Source organism: Cygnus atratus, chromosome 9 (assembly GCF_013377495.2).
Source record: "Cygnus atratus isolate AKBS03 ecotype Queensland, Australia chromosome 9, CAtr_DNAZoo_HiC_assembly, whole genome shotgun sequence".
Taxonomy (NCBI): Eukaryota; Metazoa; Chordata; class Aves; order Anseriformes; family Anatidae; genus Cygnus; species Cygnus atratus.
Window position 1 is genome coordinate 12,018,345 of NC_066370.1, and position 17,997 is coordinate 12,036,341.

At 47.0% G+C, this 17,997-nt stretch overlaps 1 protein-coding gene across 1 annotated transcript; it reads left to right on the forward strand.

The window, feature by feature from the left end:
* The first annotated feature begins 121 nt into the window (after positions 1-121).
* On the forward strand, positions 122-17,711 carry UBE2G2 (ubiquitin conjugating enzyme E2 G2). Its single transcript, XM_035544658.2, has 6 exons — positions 122-227; positions 5,068-5,103; positions 5,193-5,238; positions 10,504-10,622; positions 13,685-13,825; positions 15,678-17,711. Exons 1-6 carry the CDS (start codon positions 185-187, stop codon positions 15,788-15,790), a joined length of 498 nt encoding a protein of 165 aa, XP_035400551.1. The 5' UTR covers positions 122-184; the 3' UTR covers positions 15,791-17,711.
* The last annotated feature ends 286 nt before the right edge of the window (positions 17,712-17,997 follow it).

The window sequence follows — 17,997 nt, forward strand, 5'->3', positions numbered from 1 at the left end:
CTGCTGCGGCCGGGGCACCCCGCAGCCCCACGCCCGTGTCCCCGCCATGCCCCCGTTCCCCGTCCCTCGCCCCCGGCCGCCATGGCGCCCGCCTTTCGGGGCCTCGCCTCAGCCGGAGCCCCGCTCGCTCCGCGCCTGCTCAGCGCGGCTGGGCGGGCCCTGCCCGCACCACAGAGGCGGAGTCATGGCGGGGACGGCGCTGAAGCGGCTGATGGCCGAGTACAAGCGTGAGTGGGGGGGGGGGGGGGGCGGCCCGGCTTGGGGGGGCGGCGGCTCGGAGGGGCCCGGGGGGCTCCGGGCGCTCCTCGGCCTCCCCCCGCCGCCCGTGACGGGATCCTGCCGCGGCTCCGGGCGGGCAGGGTCGGGCCGTAACCGGGCCCACCGGCGGTCCCTGCCCCTCCGTGCCCCGTCCCGTCCCGGGAGCGCTTCCCCGGGGCTCTCCCCGTCGGCCCCGCTCAGGAAGCCCCGGACGAGGGGCCAGTTCTCCTTTTTATTGCCCGGTTACGTTTTCCAGGCGGAACAAAACGCAGCCGAGGGAGCCCCCGTCACGCGGCTTTGTTACCCAAAAGATAGAGCAGCGGCTGGTGAAAGCGTTTAAACCAGGCCTCGGCGAGGGCTGACGTAGACTTGTTTGTTTAAAAACTGCACGGGCTGTGGCTCGCAGACAGTGGCGGCTGGAGCAATGCGCCGTGTCGGCGAGCGGTCCTCTCAGCGCCCCGCCAGAGGGAGCAGGGAGCCGCCTGCTGCTGCTGCTGCTGCTGCTGCTGCTGCTGCTGCTGCTGCTGCTGCTGGGTGCCCCGGGGATGGGGCCCTCTTGGGGTGCTCCCGCTAGCATGAGCAGTCCATTTCCTAGTGTGCTTGCGAGGTGTCCGAAGGTGAGTTTCTTGTAAAAGATACACGGCTTCCTTTTTTTGTTTACTTAGTTGGTTTTGGTCTTTCAGATTCTGGCCTTTTACGTAAGGAAAGGAAGTAGAACAGGGGGGAAAAAAGGCTTGTTTGGTAGGTGGAGGTTGGCGTCGGGCTGTAAGAGCTGGACTCCAACCCAAAGCTTTGCACGGCCCTTTCTGAGCTGGCCTGGGGCCGCCGTGCGGGTGAGACGCGTGCTTACGTCGTGCCCGAGAAACCCGCAGATTTCTGCTGCGGTCCAGAACCGCCGGCCTGGAAGCCAGCTGCCAAAAGACTCGACTTTGCTTTTGTCTTTTCTCTTACGTAAGTCCCTGCAGCGTTTTTGATCCTTTGTTTCTGAGAGGCTCCGAGATCTAACTCGAATGTCCTGTATGAATGAATTATTAAGGGAAAAGCGATGCTAAATAGACAGCATCGAAACCAGTTTTAATGAATGCTACAGGCAGACATCACGTGAGTCTTCTCTGCGTAGTTTCCCAATGTAGCACTTACCATGAACGGAGATAACATCTCGTTTGTGATCTTCCTTTCCAAACCCTTTCCCAACAGTAATAAAACACAGTGCTGTGAGAAGTGAATGCCATCCGTGGTGGCTGAGGGGACGGTGCTTCTGCTTCTGGACACCTGCGGTACAGAAGCAAACGAGAAATTTCGGTTTCTGCCCTGCCGGCACAGTGGTGGAGAGGGGAAGGCTTTGAGGATTGGCCCCTTTGCTTCTCTGTGTGTGCGTGCACGCTTTAAGCTTTGGCCTTTAATTTTCCCTGTGTGCGTTTCTGAATCAGTTTATTTTTACCATGGGTGAAGAATGTTTGATGCAGGGAGAAGTTTCAACCCGCTGGAACCCAAAAGCCTTACTTCCATCTGGGAAATGCTCTGAAACCTCACTGTTTTCCCTTCTATGCAGAGGCAGAAGGAAGATGGCTCTGAGCACCGACGAGATTTATTTATTTTTTGTCCTTGTTTAGAACGTTGTTTATGTGTTTAGAGTCTGATGACTTTTTGCTGTCTCACATTTATTCAAGCATTTTTATATATCATAAAACTAATTTGAGATAAAGCTTTCAGAAATCAGGTATAAGAAAGGGCGTAATCCCTTTGTTATTAATTCTAAATTTAGAATATTTAATAGTATTACAGCCTGAAAAAAATACAGTCTCAATAGGAGCTTGTGAGACTTAAGAGGTGGGAACCTGCTGCTTCTGCCTTTATCATTTCCTTGCTACGAGATCATGAAGATATCTTATCACCGTCTGGATGCTTTCAATCTAAAATGGGCTACAGGCTTGAGCTGGAGGCGGAGAGCTTGCTTCCAGACGCGACCTTGGCTGGGTGGGTGGGCACCAAGCCAGAGCCCTTCCTGGGGGTCTCGCGCCTGAGCCCCCAGACCAGCGCCTGGCCGGGTGCGAGGGAGGTGGCAGGCCCAGGGCTGCTGTGTGTGGTCGGGTGGTGAGTCAAAAGGAGAGAAGGAAATGGGGCTTCTTGCGAAGCAGGGCTCTGGGTTCAGGCACCTCAGGTGCTGAGGGAACATGCCTGTACTATTTTCTGAACTTTGCTTGCTCGGTCACCCTGGGGACATGCTAAATGGGTACGGCTTGCAGAAGGCATGCTGTTGGACTTCTCTTAGTAATACAGTCAGTCCTTCTGTTAACCCCACCGACAAGAAGGTATGTTCTCAGCTCTCCTGTTGTTTGAGGTGTAGTCAGCGAGCACCAGAATGAGAAGGGAGGTATCAGTGGTGTGTGCACCCAAATCTGCCCCCGGTTCCTAGCAGAAGCACTGCGCTCCGGTTGTGCCAGCTTCTGCCTTTCATTCAGACTCGAGTTAAAAGCAAAGCTTTCAAGTAAGGCTTAGCTCTTCTGCTGCAAGCTGGGACTCCATTGTGTCTGGGTTTGGACGCAAATCCCCTGACTGTGTGCAGCAAAACCGCCATGCGAACCAAACGGGATGCCTTGTGGAGGATGCGAAGCTGGAAACGGCTCCAAATGCTCCCAGCGCTGAAGAGAGACATTGTTCTGCATCGGTTGGTGGGCTGCGCCGCCACGGGCTCCTCCAGCATGCACCCACCACATGTATGTGAACAGAAAGCTCTCCAGCCACCCAGACTCCCTGTGACACCCCAAAGTGGCTCTGCTGATGTATAAATGGCCAGCGTCTTACCTGCCAGCCTCTGCTTCTCCTCGCACCTCTGCTGCCCCTTTGTTTTCCACAGACACTTTTCTCGGTCTTCCCCTTTGGCCCTTCAAAGTTTTTTTTGTTTGTTTGTTTTTAGGATTCCTCTTCTGGTTTCCCATCTTTATCCTTTTTTCCAGCCGCCTCACCGCTTCAGGGCCTACCAGCAGGTAAAGCACATCACTGAGGGCATTGTCCAGGTGCCTCCTGACTGCTGCCAGGCGCGGGGCACCGACCACCTCTCTTGGAAGCCTGTTCCAGTGTTTGCCCACTTCCATTTCCAGCTCCTCAGGAGGCTTTCTGCAGGGAGAGGTTAAACAAACACTGATTGCAGTCTTTTTGCTGCATGCTGCAATAATCGGAAAAAATCCCCCCCAGCATTCCTCTAGGATTACCCTTGTTTGGCTTCTGTTTCAGAAGCAGTGGCAGGACTGGAGCAGATCACGCTTTGTAGCTCTTGAAAGCAGTGCCCCCAGTTTCCTTTAGAGAGAGAGGTTTCAACAGATCACCTGGGAGGATGTGACCGTGCACGTGTAAAAGGGCCTTTTCCTTCCTAACCGACCAGCAGCTCTTCCCAGTCAAAGCTCCTGTGCCCGTTCACTGCCGGTACTGCTTTGCCTCCGGTCCTTCTGGATGGAAACCTCCTTCACCTGTCCCCAAGGGGAGGGATGAGAAGGAGAAGTGGAGAATTGAACTTCCAGCACTGCGGAGACTTTGCTCACTGGTATTTGCCTCCTGCTTCCCATCGCCCTGGTTGTTCTCGGAGGGGGAGCGCCGTAAAGAGCCCCCTGGCTTTGCTGCCAGATGCTGCCTCCGGCAGCACGGGGGCTGAAACAACGAAGCTCCCCAGGTTTTCAAAGGAAATCAGGGGAAATACCCGTTATTATTATTATTTTTTTTTTCCTTAAAGAGAGTGCCCCACGATAGATACACACAGTTCAGGAGCTCCCAGCCTTGACATCTCTCTCCGTCTGCCTAAAAACGTCTGCAGGCAGGGCGCTGGAGACCCGCTCTCAGGGTGGAAAGCCTGTTCTGTAATGCCACTGCCCTGGTGCTCGGGGTGTGTTTCGCCCTGACACCGACCTCCAATTTCCTGCTCTTTGAACTTGAATCAGGGAGGTTTGTGCCAAAGGTAATTGCAAGCTGGGTGAACTTAGATTTTGCTGTCTTTCCTTGGCAGTAAGTTTTCCTTGACAGACGAAGATCCGTGTGCTGTTCTGTGCAGCATCACCTGCAGCTTTCGTTCATAGCCTAGCAGAAATTAGGTTAAGCCTCTCGGTTATTGGTTCGGGACTTTTTGTCTTCCCTGGCTGTGTATTCGTACTTCTTTTTTTTTTTTTGTGCCTGAGAAAGCGTAGGGAGTTTTCTGCGGTTGTTTTGTGTGCTGGTAGCCCGCAGGCCACTGTTTGGGAAGTGATGCTCTCGATGAGCAGTGCGAGTGTTGGGGTCTCTTACCCTGAGTCGGTGCCAAGGGGTTGTAAGACAGCCTGTGTTCTCATCACGTTGGTTGTGTGCCTGAATGGCTTTAAACTGAAAAAAGGTAGATGTTAGGTTAGATATTAGGAAGAAATTCTTCACTCAGAGGGTGGTGAGGCGCTGCCCAGGGCAGCTGTGGGTGCCCCATCCCTGGCAGTGCCCAAGGCCAGGCTGGATGGGGCTGGGGGCCCTGCCCAGGGCAGGGGGTTGACCTAGAGGATCTTTAAGGCCCCCTTCCAACCCAAACCTTTCTATGATTCTGTGATCATTTTGTTTAGAAAATCATCTTGCATGGCAAAGTTAAATTGCCACCAGTGAGATCCTGGGGCCTGCTGGATGTGGAGTCTTGCCCAGTACAGCACGTCCAGACGATTCCTCCCACGGTCTCCTCCTCGAGGTTTTCCCTGAGGGTTTTTGCTGTGGAGCCTCCGTGCTGAGCCACGGTGACCCAGACGCTCGCTGAAACGCTCAGGCTTGCCGGTCGTGTTAACCTCCTGGTGTTTGTTCTTTTCACAGAGCTGACCCTGAACCCACCAGAAGGGATAGTAGCAGGTGAGGAGCTGAGCGGAGTCTGTGTGCTGCCAAGTTGGAGCCTCACCTTCTGGTAGCTCTGAGCATTGTTCTGTTTTGTTTCTTGACAGGTCCTATGAATGAAGAGAACTTCTTTGAGTGGGAAGCTCTGATTATGTGAGTTAATAGAAGAATGTTTAAAAAAATAAAAAAGTAATAATCATACCTGTTTTGCCTAACATCAACCTTGGCCTATTTTTGGCTGGGAACTTTTTGTCAGATCCAAGCTGAGAATTTTATTGGGAATTTAAACAGTTGGGCAGAGGCAGTGTTGCGCTCAAGTGATGATTTGTTGTGCAGGTGTCACAATAAGAAACCCTTGGCATGTATAACTTGCAAATGCTACAGGAATCATCGTTTGGGCTCCACTGGATATACGGTGTATGCACAAACACTGTAGGAAACCATAAATTGCTTGTAGATCACACAGACCTGTTGGGAACATTGCTCAACTGCAAATACGGGACAGGTTTTCTCATGTGAAGTGGAGTGAAACAGGCAGATTATCAGCGATAGGAGAAAAAGGTGAGTGTCTAAAATTACTTAGTACTAAAATTTATTCTAGGAGAAGTGAAAGGTAATCAGTCTGATAAAGCAGTTGAAGTAAAAACCAACCAACCAAAAACCCCACAAACTTAAATAATCTTTTAAAATTCTGTGAATGTCCTGAATCAGCTGCTGTTGTGCGCAGCGGTTTTGTGTATAAGCTCTGCCTCTGGTGAGTAGCTCTGGTCGCTGTGGATTGTGCAAGCAGTGCAAAAGCCTGTCGAGCTGTAGTGTGTCACCTATCCCGCAAAAGCTGGCCGCATGGGTGATCCTGCTCAGTTGCAAATGTGAAACTCCAAATTATTTCAGGCCTTGGTAAGTGGAGATTTGAATGAAGGCTGCTTGTTGGCAGATTCACATGAGGAGTTGGTGAATGCCTCTGCTTATCGCAGCAATAATACATCCTGGGACAAACAGGTCGTGATTCCTGCTGGCTCGGTCCCCTGAAGATACACACCTTTTGGGGAAATAGGTAGCTTATGGCAGCCCACACCTCTCACGTTAGGCAACTGCCAAAGCTTTCTCTTCTTTCTGTAAGTCAGGTAGTTAGCACCTCTCTAAAACATGTATTTTCTAGTACCTACTTTCAGTTCAGAAAGTTGTGCGTAGCTTGGAGTTCAGAAATCCCAGAGAATTTAATGCGCTTCTTGGAATGTGGAAGGAAATTCTTGTCCATCAATACTTTCTAGCAGCAGAGATTTTGTGGTTGATGAGAGCTTTCCTGGGGGACACACAGAAGTACTTTTGTATTTGATTCATTACCTAGAAAATATTTTTTTCTGATGTTTCCCATAACAAATTCTTAAACAACAGAGGAGCTGCCTGCAAACTTGAAAGCCCTTTAAAGTGCTGAGTGTTGAGCTTCAGGTCTTTGTCAGCGTAAAATGAGAGGCGGAGGAGCTTTTGGTTTCTGTATTGTGTGTGTGTCATAATAGAATTATATTTTAAGATCTGCTAAATTCTGAAGCTGTGGTACAATAGAAACATGTTTACTCTAAACATGTTGGGTTACTTTCATCTCTTTACAAAACTCTATTAGTAAAAATATTTGAGTACATCTGGAAAGCAAGCTAAATGACTTGTTTACATTTTTGTGATAATCTTCTTGACTGTTTTGTAATCTCAAATGTGCTGCGTTAGACTGTGGGATTGAAAGAAGTGCAGATGAGGTAATTAAAGTAAGGTTGACTTTAAATTTGAGACAGATGGAATACAAAAGGTAGGTAAGTAGCATAATAATGAAAAAGAGAATTTTTTTTTCTTCTCTTCACCCAGTTTCAATAAAGTTAGAGTACATCATCACAAATAAATACAGAAAAAAAAGAGAGACTTAACGGGGAAAAAGACATCACCCATCTATCAATCCAGAGGTAGGCTGGGTAATGTTACAGAGATTAATGGATTGATGATGTAAGAGCTTGGCTCAGAGATAAAATAAAAATGTAATGCCTTTTAAAAATAATGCTAATAATAATTTGTATTTCCGGTGTTCTTGCCTGCAGCAGCAGTGCTGAATAAATGTTAAACATAAATGTTAAGGCTGTACTGACATGACCGAATGACAGAATAGTTTTTAAGCTTACATATTAGATCTGGAATTGCAAACGCAATGTGATAATTTTTCCAAATAGTGAAGGTTCAGAACCTGGTGTGAAACGCACCTTTATGATAAGACATCAAACAGGAGCTGGATTAGAATATTTATGAAAACCAAGTCTTTGCAGCAGGATGACTTATTCATGATGATAAATAGCCCCAGCATGTCGAGAGGGTTTATCATAATGCTGCTCAATACCTTAGCACTGCGTGAGGTCCGACAGGCTGTGTTGTGTTGTGCAAGCTCATGAATTTCATGTTTCAAGGGGAAGTTTGGTCCTCTTTGGTTGGCATAGGAAAGCTTGCCGTGGTATTAAAGTTTATCCCCAAAGACACAAAAATATGTAATTGTAAAGAACTTTGTTAGCCTAAAGATTGCTTGAAAAAGAAATTATATAGATTGAAGCAAACTTATAAAAAGCCTCTCTAGAAAGGTAATTAGATCTATAATTAGGCTTATGCCTTTTTGTTTTGTTTAGTGTGGAATTCCCCTTTTCAGCATCTGACGACTGTGGGCTTTGGTCTTTTTCCAGCTTCTTTTTACAAATAAGAAGCCCTTTACAAATGTACTTGAAACCATGGCTATAGAATTAATTGTCCTTGTCAATTCGCTTTTTCCCTCCTGATTTGGCAGACGCTACCGCTGTGTTTTTCCCCTTGCCCAAGCAACATCGAACTCTCAGAGTTTCTCATTTTCATGTTATGTTGGCAGAGTTGTTAATAATATGATTTTTTCGGCGTTGGATTCAGCATCTTTAGCGCCGATGCTGCCGGAATAATGCAACTTTTTGTTAGTTTCTTGAATTTGCTTAGATCTCTTTGCTGTAGTTGCCTGGAAGCAGACCGACTGTGAGAGCACCAGAAGTGTGACCAGGACAGAAAAGGCTGCTGCGATCACTGTGCACAGTGACGGAGTCAGGATTGAACCCGCATGGGTACCGATGGCCCTCGGAGTTTCCTCCAACCTTACCGTTGCTGTCAGTTCCCAGTACATTTTTGTAGCTTGTGCGATGGAGGTGAAGTGCTGTGGTGGCTGGGAAGATGCTGGATGCCGTGCTGGAGAAGTGGTGCCCCAGCCCTTCAGTGAAGTCTCAGAGTAGTATTGCGTGGGGGGAATGATGCAGACCGCCTGCCTCGCAGACCTCACAGGATTTTCTGTTTAACCAGGTTTAGGATGAGGTATTTCTTAGAGATTTATGTCCCGAGCCGTGCAGAATGAGTGCCTTAAGCAGTGCCTCAAGCAGTTTTTTTCTGAGAAAGCAGAAAAGCTGCTTAAGGCACTGCTTGTTTAATGGGCTGGACTATTGGCTCTCTGCTGCGAGGGAAGGATGGCACCGGGGCTTTTCTTGGGGGAACCCTGATCGGGTACCCGGTAGTCTGGGCTCCAGCTGGCGTAGCAGCTCAGAGGAAATCATACCATAAGTTACGGAGGCTTTGCAAGTGTGATGTGCTTTGAAATCTTCACAGAGCAGGTGGCAGTGCTACAGAAGGTGCTGTGCTTTGTGCCTTGTTGGCCATGGTGATGTCCTTTGTGACTTGAAAGTGGCGCTGTCCTGGGTGTTCCGTAGTTGCAAATGCTGCCTTGGATTAACTCGAATAATTTCTTTGAAGTTGATCCTGGCAGCGCTGAATGGCTAAAACAAAAGCAGTTTGCTCACTTATTGCAGGGCCTGCAACGGAGCCTGTTGGGTTAACATATTTGACAGAAGAGCCCTCGAGGCTGTGTGTTTGCTCTCAAAACAGAACATAAGACACCCACCAGCTTTCAATGCGTGTATGTACATACCCTCAGAAGTTCAACAATGAGCCTTCAAAATGCAGCTGGAATTAAAAACGCTCATGAAAAAATGCATTCGGTTTACCCTCAGATGTGAATATTGGATCCTGGCTAAATTTATGGAAAAGACAAGAGAGGGAACGTCAGTGGTTGAGATGGGTTAGCTTTCGTTCTGCGTCAGTGAGTGTCTCTAATCTTGCCTGCTGCTGTAAGTGTGCAGGTTTAAAACATTTTAGTCTTGTATTTATTGACCAGCCAAGTCTTTTGAATCCCAAAGTTTAACTGAGTTAAACCCAAGCTGAGTTAAATCCCAAAGTTTAACTTCTTAGGGCTTTAGGTTTTGTTAGTCTCAGTTTTTTTTTTTTTTTGTTTTTTTTGTTTTGTTTTTTTCTTCTCTGCAGGTTACCAGTGCAGCCTTAGCTGTAAGGAGTCTTTGACCATTTGGCTTTGAATTTTTTTTTTTCCTTCTGGCATGGAGAATGTGTTTGCGGGTTGGGAGGTGGAGGCATGAATACATTCGTAAGCTTTATTTCCCAGACAATATAATCCTTGTTTAAAAAGCTTTCTGTGCAATGCATGTGTTTCCCTGGCTAAGGTTTTAAGTGATGAAGCTCGTTCCGTGATCTTCCCAGTCAGGGGAGATCATGTTTGCTTTATAACTTCCAGATGGTTCACCGAGTTTGAATAAATCATGTCAAATAAACTCTTTTGCTTACCTTCCAAAGATGCTTTCTGCAAAGAGGGCAAAATAGTTGTCTTCGTATTCTCACTTGATTGCCCTTTGAATTTGTACTTTGATTTCCTTATTGTGTTCATAGCGCAGTGTTTCATGCAGGAGCCTTGATGAAGTTCTTCTCAGTGTACGTTTGAGAGAGTGAAACCTAAATACCATAGGTCTGTAAAAATCATGGTTGTCCTGCACCTAGCATTTACGGTCCCTGGGCTGTGTGTTTATTGTTACAAACCATTGCTGTATTTTTTGCATCAGAAGGTGTGAAGTGTTTATGTGTGGTTACGCTCGATACTGGCAGTTTGAATCCTCCTGGGTTTTCTGAATTATTTTTGAGCTGCAGCGTTTGACATCTCTCTGTGTGCAGCACAGCAGTATCTTCAAAGGCACAGGAGTCCCACACCTGCCTCTGCTTTCTCTTGACGTGCAGACACTCAAATCCTGGAACATGCCTTGGAGCCAGATACTCCAATTATAGCCAGACACACCCTGCTAATTAAGCCATGTTGTGACCTTCCTAGTAATTTAGTGTGCAAGCTTTGATTTATTTTTTTTCCCCTTCCCTCCCAAACCCTGTATTTGGATCTAAGTTTGAGGTGTGAGGTGAGAGTGTTTTAACTCTCAGTGTTCTGGAGCAGATGATATAATCCAAAGCTAAGGCGTCTCACTAGACAAGAATTTGGGTGAAAGAAATATATAAAACTTGAGTGAATAGCTTTTTATCTGTTTCTAGGGGTCCTGAAGACACCTGTTTCGAGTACGGGGTTTTCCCTGCTATTCTGAGCTTCCCACTCGACTACCCGTTGAGTCCTCCGAAGATGAGGTTCACGTGCGAGATGTTCCATCCAAACAGTGAGTCTGATGCAGCAGGACATAAGGGGCACGGGTTGCTTTTGCACCTTAAAGAAACAGCTTTGGCAGCGGGAGGGCTGGTGTTGTTACCAGCAGTGGCTCTCCCAGCTGTGCCGTAGGAGTGTCCAGCTGTACAGCAACGCTGCGCTTTCTTAGGGTCACTCTCTCTTTACGACATTAATCCTTAGATACCTGTTGGTAATAAACAGTCCAGTAAAGTTTCCAACAATTTCACTGCCTTGAAGGTCATTCCAGGCATCCTCATAACTGAGTAAAATAAATAAATAGCGTGAAGATGAATGCTTTGCACACGATGTGAGATTTAATAAAATAATACTGACTCTTTCCAGTATTGCACTATGGCTTGTATTTAAGTAGTTCTGTGTTATTTTAACAAGTGAAAACTTGTTCATATTGACCGAAGTTTGGAAGCAGCTTTAGTTGGCAGCATGGCTTTTTTCACCTGAAGTCGAGGATTTTGTAACACTTCTGACGTGATCGTTCTGACATCTGCAGTGCTCTGTCCAAGCAGCTGGCACATTCGCAAGCTTTTAATATTAAAGATTTTTGCTGTCCCTTTTGCTGCAATGCTAGCACTGACAGTATCTCAGCTGTGTTTCTCTTAAGACTTCAGAAGAAGGAATTGAAGTAACAATGCCTCCAACTAACAACGTTTTGCCTTGGACAGGTAAAAAGCGTAAAGCTCTTTTTCACAGCACAGACCATTCTTTTCTGGAGTCAGCCTTGGTGTTTGTTGTAAAATTGTTACTTAGTACGTCTGTTAAGTCAATATGGCTTGTGTAAAGATTGTTTGTCATCACCCAGATGTGATGGGCTATTAGGTCTGTGCCACCTGAGAGCAATAAAAGGCAAGCGCTGCCCTCCTGCCTGGTGTTTCCTTCTCAGCTGACATTCGTGCACTTGTATAACACCAGTCTTGATCTCAGCTGGGCATCCATTTATTTCATCCTATTCCAAGGAATTTTGCAATTTCTTGAAGTTCCTCTGCTCTCCCCCTCTCAAAACACTACTGACACAGATTCTTGCCCATTTAGTCCACAATCAAACCCATCTTTTTGTTCTCCTGTGGAAGACCTCTATCTACACATCCCAGCGTAGACCTGTGCAAAAGTGTTCGAGGCAGTTTGGCGTCACCTCTGTAGCTCTGACGTCTGTGGCAGCTGCTGGCACGTGGAAGCAGCACGGCCACGTCAGCACATTGCTCCAGCCGGGCTAATTCACCCAAACTGCCTGGTGGGGCTGGGCTGTGTCCGAGCAATGCTCTGGGTCCAAGTCCAGCTCTGGGCTTGGCTTGAGGATCTCTGCTTGGAGCTGCTTTGTGTGCCCAGCCTGCAGCACAGCCAGGAGGGAGTGGGGTGCAGAGAAGCCCAAGCAGCCTGACCCTTACCTGTTACAGAGCGGCTCTGCCACACGTGAGCACTGCCTCTGGGGGTTGGTGGGAACAGACTGGATGTACAGTCCTCAGCTCTTTAAAGCTCCATGACTGGGTCATGTGAATTGAAATTTGAGGTCTCCAGAGGTAGTCGTTTGAATCTTCCCAGGTGGGTTTGTGGTGGGCTGGTTATAGCCAGTAAGGCTGTAGAAATTCGTAGCCAGGCTTCTGTTCTGTTTCTGTTAAATGATTGCTCCTCGTCCTTTGGGAAATTGGAAGAAAAGTGTTCAAAAAGTCTACGTTCCATTATCTTTGCAGTTTTGAGTTATATACGGAGGGAACAAGAGACATCACAGAACTACTGTTGCTTAAAATAATGTTCATGGATGCTTTGGCATAGGTGACTTCAAAGCAGTAATTAATTGAAAATCTTGCTTTAACATTTAGTAACAAGGTGGAGATGTGTACGTCTTCCTGGAATCAACCTTTTCTGCCTTGTTTATGCTGCTGACATCCAACCGTTTTAAAAGAGATGCCGCATAAAAACATGAAAATAACTAACTTACTAACTTCTCCTGATGTGTTTGTAACTTGCAGGGAGAAGTGCTGATTCAGCATGTGCTGTTTTCGTCTCTTCCAGCTATGGTTAGGCCAGCTCCAGCCCTCAGCCCGGGGCTGCAGGAGGGGGTGTAAATACAGTAAGCCTTCCAAAGTGCTTACACGTCCCAGGCTTGTACAGACATTAGCTGGTTGAGTGGAAGGAACTGGAAACAAGCACAACTGCTTCCAGTGGTCACTCACTTGTTTTGTTTTCCTGGCAATGGTGTGGGTTTGGTCACCAGAGGAACAGAAGCACCGAAAGTACCAGGGTGAAGCTGTAATTCATTGGGATGCCGTAGGATTCTACCAGGTTTCTAAAGTAGCATTTCAAACTCCCATTTTCTCTGTGTTGCCTGTTCAACTTTGCTTTGGCCTAATGATCAAGTCAGTGGAGTCCGGTGTCTGAGAGGAGGACTTGTATGAGGTGGATGCATTGCTTAGGTTAAAACTGGGAGGGGAAGGTGCCCGCATCCTGAGCTGATAGGTTACTTTTCCTCTCTGCGCTTTCATGCAGCTGAGCTTTAAGCAGAAAGTGCAAAAAAAGCAGCGCGAACCCATGTGGTTGCACCTGAGTAATGCTCAAATGAGAGTAATTATTTCCTTTGTACCTTACTGCTTTTGTCTCCCTGCTGCAGCAGAGCATGTTTGCTTAACTTTTTTTTACAGTCACGGTCCAGCGGAGGACTCCAACACGCATTCAGTGCTGTAAGGCTGTTACCCTTTGCTTTAAGACTGGTTACCGACCTGGAGCTGTGTGTGCCTCAATACTTGGCTTGTTCCACCAGGCTGCAGCTCTTATTTTTTTCAGAGGAGCCTCTCGTTCGTTATTAAGTGATCTGAGCGCTCCCAGAGAGCTTCTCTTGGTGAAGACAACCCAAGTTTGTAAACTTGTTTAACAAAGTTTTTGCTAGATCTTTGTTTCCAGCTTTTGTGTCATCTTGCCTTTGTAAAAGGAAGTTTTAGTATCGGTCATATGAAGGCAAAGTCCAAATGTTCATCTGTGCTAAAGATCTGGAGAGGCTAAGTGTTTCCTCCAAGTAACAATCAATCCTCTGTACTTCTTGTGCAGTTTACCCGGATGGGAGAGTTTGCATCTCCATTCTTCATGCTCCTGGGGATGATCCCATGGGATATGAGAGCAGCGCTGAGCGATGGAGTCCTGTGCAGAGTGTGGAAAAGATTCTCTTGTCAGTCGTTAGCATGCTGGCAGGTAAGGACTGCTGTTTTATTAGCAGTAGCTCAGCTGACTTCTTGCTGCATAGCTAGAGCTTCTCCTTGCTTTTTAATGTTAACCTGATAAAAGACATTTAAACTGCTCAGCAGGAACCAGAGTTCTTAAAGCCCTCATATTTATTTATTCTCTTAAAATAAAAGAAAAAAATAAGACCGAGTTAGTAAACAAGTGTTTCCAGCTTTGTAGCGACTGCACAGCATTCCTTCTGGGTCAGCAGCAGCCAAGCACAGGGTGATTGATGGTCAGGTGGTGGGTCCTGAGGCTCAAGCTGCTCCTGTGCAAACCCTTTAGGGATTTGGTTTTAGCAGCTGAAGGGTTACCAGCCAGATCAAATCAGTCTGGTAAACAGGAGTCCATGGCCTCTGTGATTCACCAGACAGCTCCCTCTATTTCTGTTTGTTAGTTTGCCAGCATGGGAAATGTACCCCGTTCTGCCACCCCAGATATAAAGGAAGCCTTCTTGAGAAGAGGGGTGTGGTAAAAGTGTTTTTTTGCAGCCTCTTAAGTGGCTTCCCCTCGGTCCCGCAAGGGCTGTGGATCAGATCTCTCATGTACATCTCCCCAAAAGACGGATCTTTTTCCACACAGAGCCACTGAACTGCCTGAAAAGGAAAAAAGCATGTCCCTGAGAGTCAGTTTTGAATGATGACGCTGTTTTAGAAGCAGCAAAGCTGAACAAAGAGCAAGCACAAAAGGCTCTTACGTGCGACTAGATCCGCTTCAGGATAGTAACCTGCTGCTGGGAAGCTGCCCAGTGGGGACCAGTACCTCGCTGGGCTCCCCGGGGCCTCCAGGAGCACGGCTTGTGGTCCAGCCTTACCTGGACTGCTTTGCTGGAGAATCATCTGGTCTCTTGATCTCTGATGGGGCATTCTGTTTTTCCCCATGCCTTTTGAAGGAGTTAGCCAAAAACATCAACTGTCAGCTTCTTCCAGGCTGCTGGCAAGTTCTCAGCTGTGGCTCTGCTGACAGCGCAAGCTTACCGAGCCCCAGCTTACCGAGCTGGGGGACTTGTGCATCTTCTGTCCTGACTACTGGAGTTCCAGGGTGGACCATCAGCATTGTGTTGAGAAAAACAGGAGCCCAAGGTGTCTGCCATGAACTGGGTTGTGCTGGATTTGGACTAGTGTATGAAGCAAAATGGGCGGAGTATGTTCTGCGTGACTTGTGTAATCCTGTGACCATTGTCCTGCTCTGTGCTGACCATGAACTTGACAGAGCCCGTGCCTCAGCTTACCTCTGCACAAAAGAAGTGTTTGAGTCACAGGGTCTTAATGTACTTTGTAAAGCACTCTGAAATCCTCGGATGAAAGATGTTGCAGAAATGAAAGCATTTTATGGTGGTGGTGTGTTTTTTTTAAATAGAACAAACCATCCAAAAAAGTGACAGAGCCTGTTTGGGTGGCCTACTCAGCGAGGGCTTTGTGTCTGTGAAGCCGCAGAACCAGAAAAAATATTTTGCAGGGAGCACTGTGCAGTTTTAAGAGCTATGCACAACGCTACTGGTGACACGTTAGTCCTTGTGCGTGCTGGGGCTCAGGGGCTGAGACCATAAGCAAAATAAAACCGTCTTTTTTCTCTGCCACCTGTTTCTCGCCTAAAGAAACAAGTTCTTACCTTGCTGTGACACTCTCTTGTGATCATTTAAATGAGAACTGGTTGGGAATCCCACAGCTGGATTTCCTTTAATGGTGTTTCAGCAAGCCCAAGCAGGGGAAGCGTGCCAGAGCCACAGCAAAGTGGCAGTGCAGAGGCAATGTTGAAGAAGCGAGAGGGTCTTGCTCAGTTGCCTGCCTGCCCACCTACCTTTCCCTCTCTCTCATTTCAGAGCCAAACGATGAAAGTGGAGCCAATGTAGATGCCTCCAAGATGTGGCGGGAAGACAGAGAACAATTCAACAAAATTGCCAAGCAGATTGTGCAGAAGTCACTTGGACTTTAAGCTCACAAAAGGACTGCAATGTTTTGTATTTCTCTCCACATGAAAAAGAGCAGTGCTCAGTGCTGGTACCAAAAAGGAAATCTTTGCAAAATTATTGGTCTACTACTTCTTATCCTTCATTATTTATTTCCCATCTCTTTTCTGCTTCCGCTGCTCCAGAGAAGCCTAGAGGCTTAGAGTTTACTCACTAGAGTGGGAGTTAGTTTACTCACTAAATTGTGGGGGAAAGGGATTTATTGCTAGGGCGAAATATTGGGGCAGTGCTGTTTCAAAGGCTATTTGTTGCTACCTCACTTCATGGTATGGAAAGCTTGGAGGATTTGCAATCTGCAGCCCACTTCTGCCAATCCGCTGTCTGAGAACGGCGCTGTTTTAGGTCACCTGCCAGGAGAATTAGTTTTACATTCATACAGGCAGTATTGCACCTGGAGCAGCAGTAGGCAGAAAATAATCTGTCAGCTTTATGATACTTGCTAAGCTAAAGGCAGCATTTCAAATTGATTTGAAGAGTGTGGTTCGCCAGAGAGGCTGTAAAACAAGGTTGTAGTCAGAGTTGTTTAACGTAGAAAGTGGCTTTGCACCGTGTGACTTTTCAGAGAAGATCTCGGTGGCCGTTCCCAGCGACTGGCTAGTGGTCTAGAATAGGCTGGTATTCCTACATTACACTGTGAATTTCTATCAAGCCTTTGAGTCAGTGTTTTCTTAGAAGAAATCCCCAAACTACTTAATTGCTTCTTAAAGATAGTCAGTGTAAACTTTACATTCAATTAGAGGCGCAAGATATAAAGACTGGATTCTTACACACTTTGGCCAGGTTCACCGTGGGCTAGGTGGGTCATCTGCAGCCTGACAATTCAGTGGGAACGAGCCTGCTCCACTGGGAATGTGAAATATCTGCTCAGAAAGCTAGGCACTACTTGCCTTTGCCATTACAGCCCAGGTCACCCACTTTTGAGGTGAATGAGCCTTCGCTAACCAACATGATGAATTTTGTACAATTAACTGTAACACTTGATGCTGACTGCTCTTATGTATTTAAATAGGAGTCAGAGAAAACCTCAGTTGTGTTTTCTAGAGGATGGTAAGATGCTTGCTTAAAACTGCAGAGTATTGTAGCCAAAGTCTGGTGTGCAGGCTGTGGGAAATAGATGCTGCGATGGGCTGGGAAACTGATTAGGGGCTGCTGGTGACCTTTGCGCTTCGCAACCGGACCTCTTAAGTCCAAATCTCCTTCAATTTATTGCAAGCAATAACACGCCCATCGATAACACGTGGAATCAGATTTTGTTGGCTGCTTTAAATGGGCTAAATTCAAGAAGGGCTTTTTTTTTCCAGGAGAAGCGTGTGCTGTGGACAGAGTTACGCTGTGCAGAAAGCTTCACGGAGGCGATTGCATGCATGTGTGTGGGTAGAACTTGTATTTATGTCTCGCTGTCCATGCCGCCTATTCATGTGCTGCAGATCACAGTATGCCATCTTTCTGCACCTTTGAAGAGTTTGTATTGCTGTAACTTGCTGAGCTTACCTCCCTGTAGAAGTATTTCTTCTCCCTTTGGTGTAAGGGTGCGAGGAGGACCCACCATCATCTGGGAACAAAGAGGACGGGATAATATTGTACCTAACTAGTATTTCAGGGCATACAGGAAAACGTAGCATTCGTATGCAAAGAGAGAGTGGTTCTTTGAATTTTGATAGTTGAAGTGTAGCTCCTGGGAGTGCCTCAAACGCTTTTGGAAGCAATGCTGGAGAGCTCTGTGCGCCGCGTAGCAAACGATGTGTTCAGCAGACGTGGCCAGACTGGGCTCTTTTTAAGTGCGGAGTATTTTACTTACGTGTGTTCACTCATTATCTTTATTTTACAGTGGGATTTAGTCTGTATACTGAAAATAAAGTGATTGTATTTCTTCCTTTTATAAATGTATGCCGGTGTATTTCAGTAAGTGTTTTTTATGGGCAAACAACGGTCAAAAGAGTCCAGTTCTGATGTGGGCCAACGGAGGGGAAGGGTTTATTGTCACGCAAGTAAACCACCAGGGTTGCTTAGAGACGTGTAAGACTTGACACAGTGGCTTGAGCTTTCCAGGCCTTGTCTCTAATGATGGCAATCACTTGATATTTCAAAGAAAACTATAAAAATCTGGTAGCCAGCTGATGTGGTCGCTTCTCGCAGAGGTCTTGTTATGATCTCTGTGTCTGGCCTTAGATGT

What these genes read in the sequence shown, in the direction of transcription:
- UBE2G2 (XM_035544658.2), top strand. Translation starts at nt 185, where the DNA reads ATGGCGGGGACGGCGCTGAAGCGGCTGATGGCCGAGTACAAGC. An exon ending in GAGTGGGAAGCTCTGATTAT is followed by an intron (nt 5,239 to 10,503) that starts GTGAGTTAATAG and finishes ATCTGTTTCTAG; the next exon opens with GGGTCCTGAAGACACCTGTT. An exon ending in CGAGATGTTCCATCCAAACA is followed by an intron (nt 10,623 to 13,684) that starts GTGAGTCTGATG and finishes CTTCTTGTGCAG; the next exon opens with TTTACCCGGATGGGAGAGTT.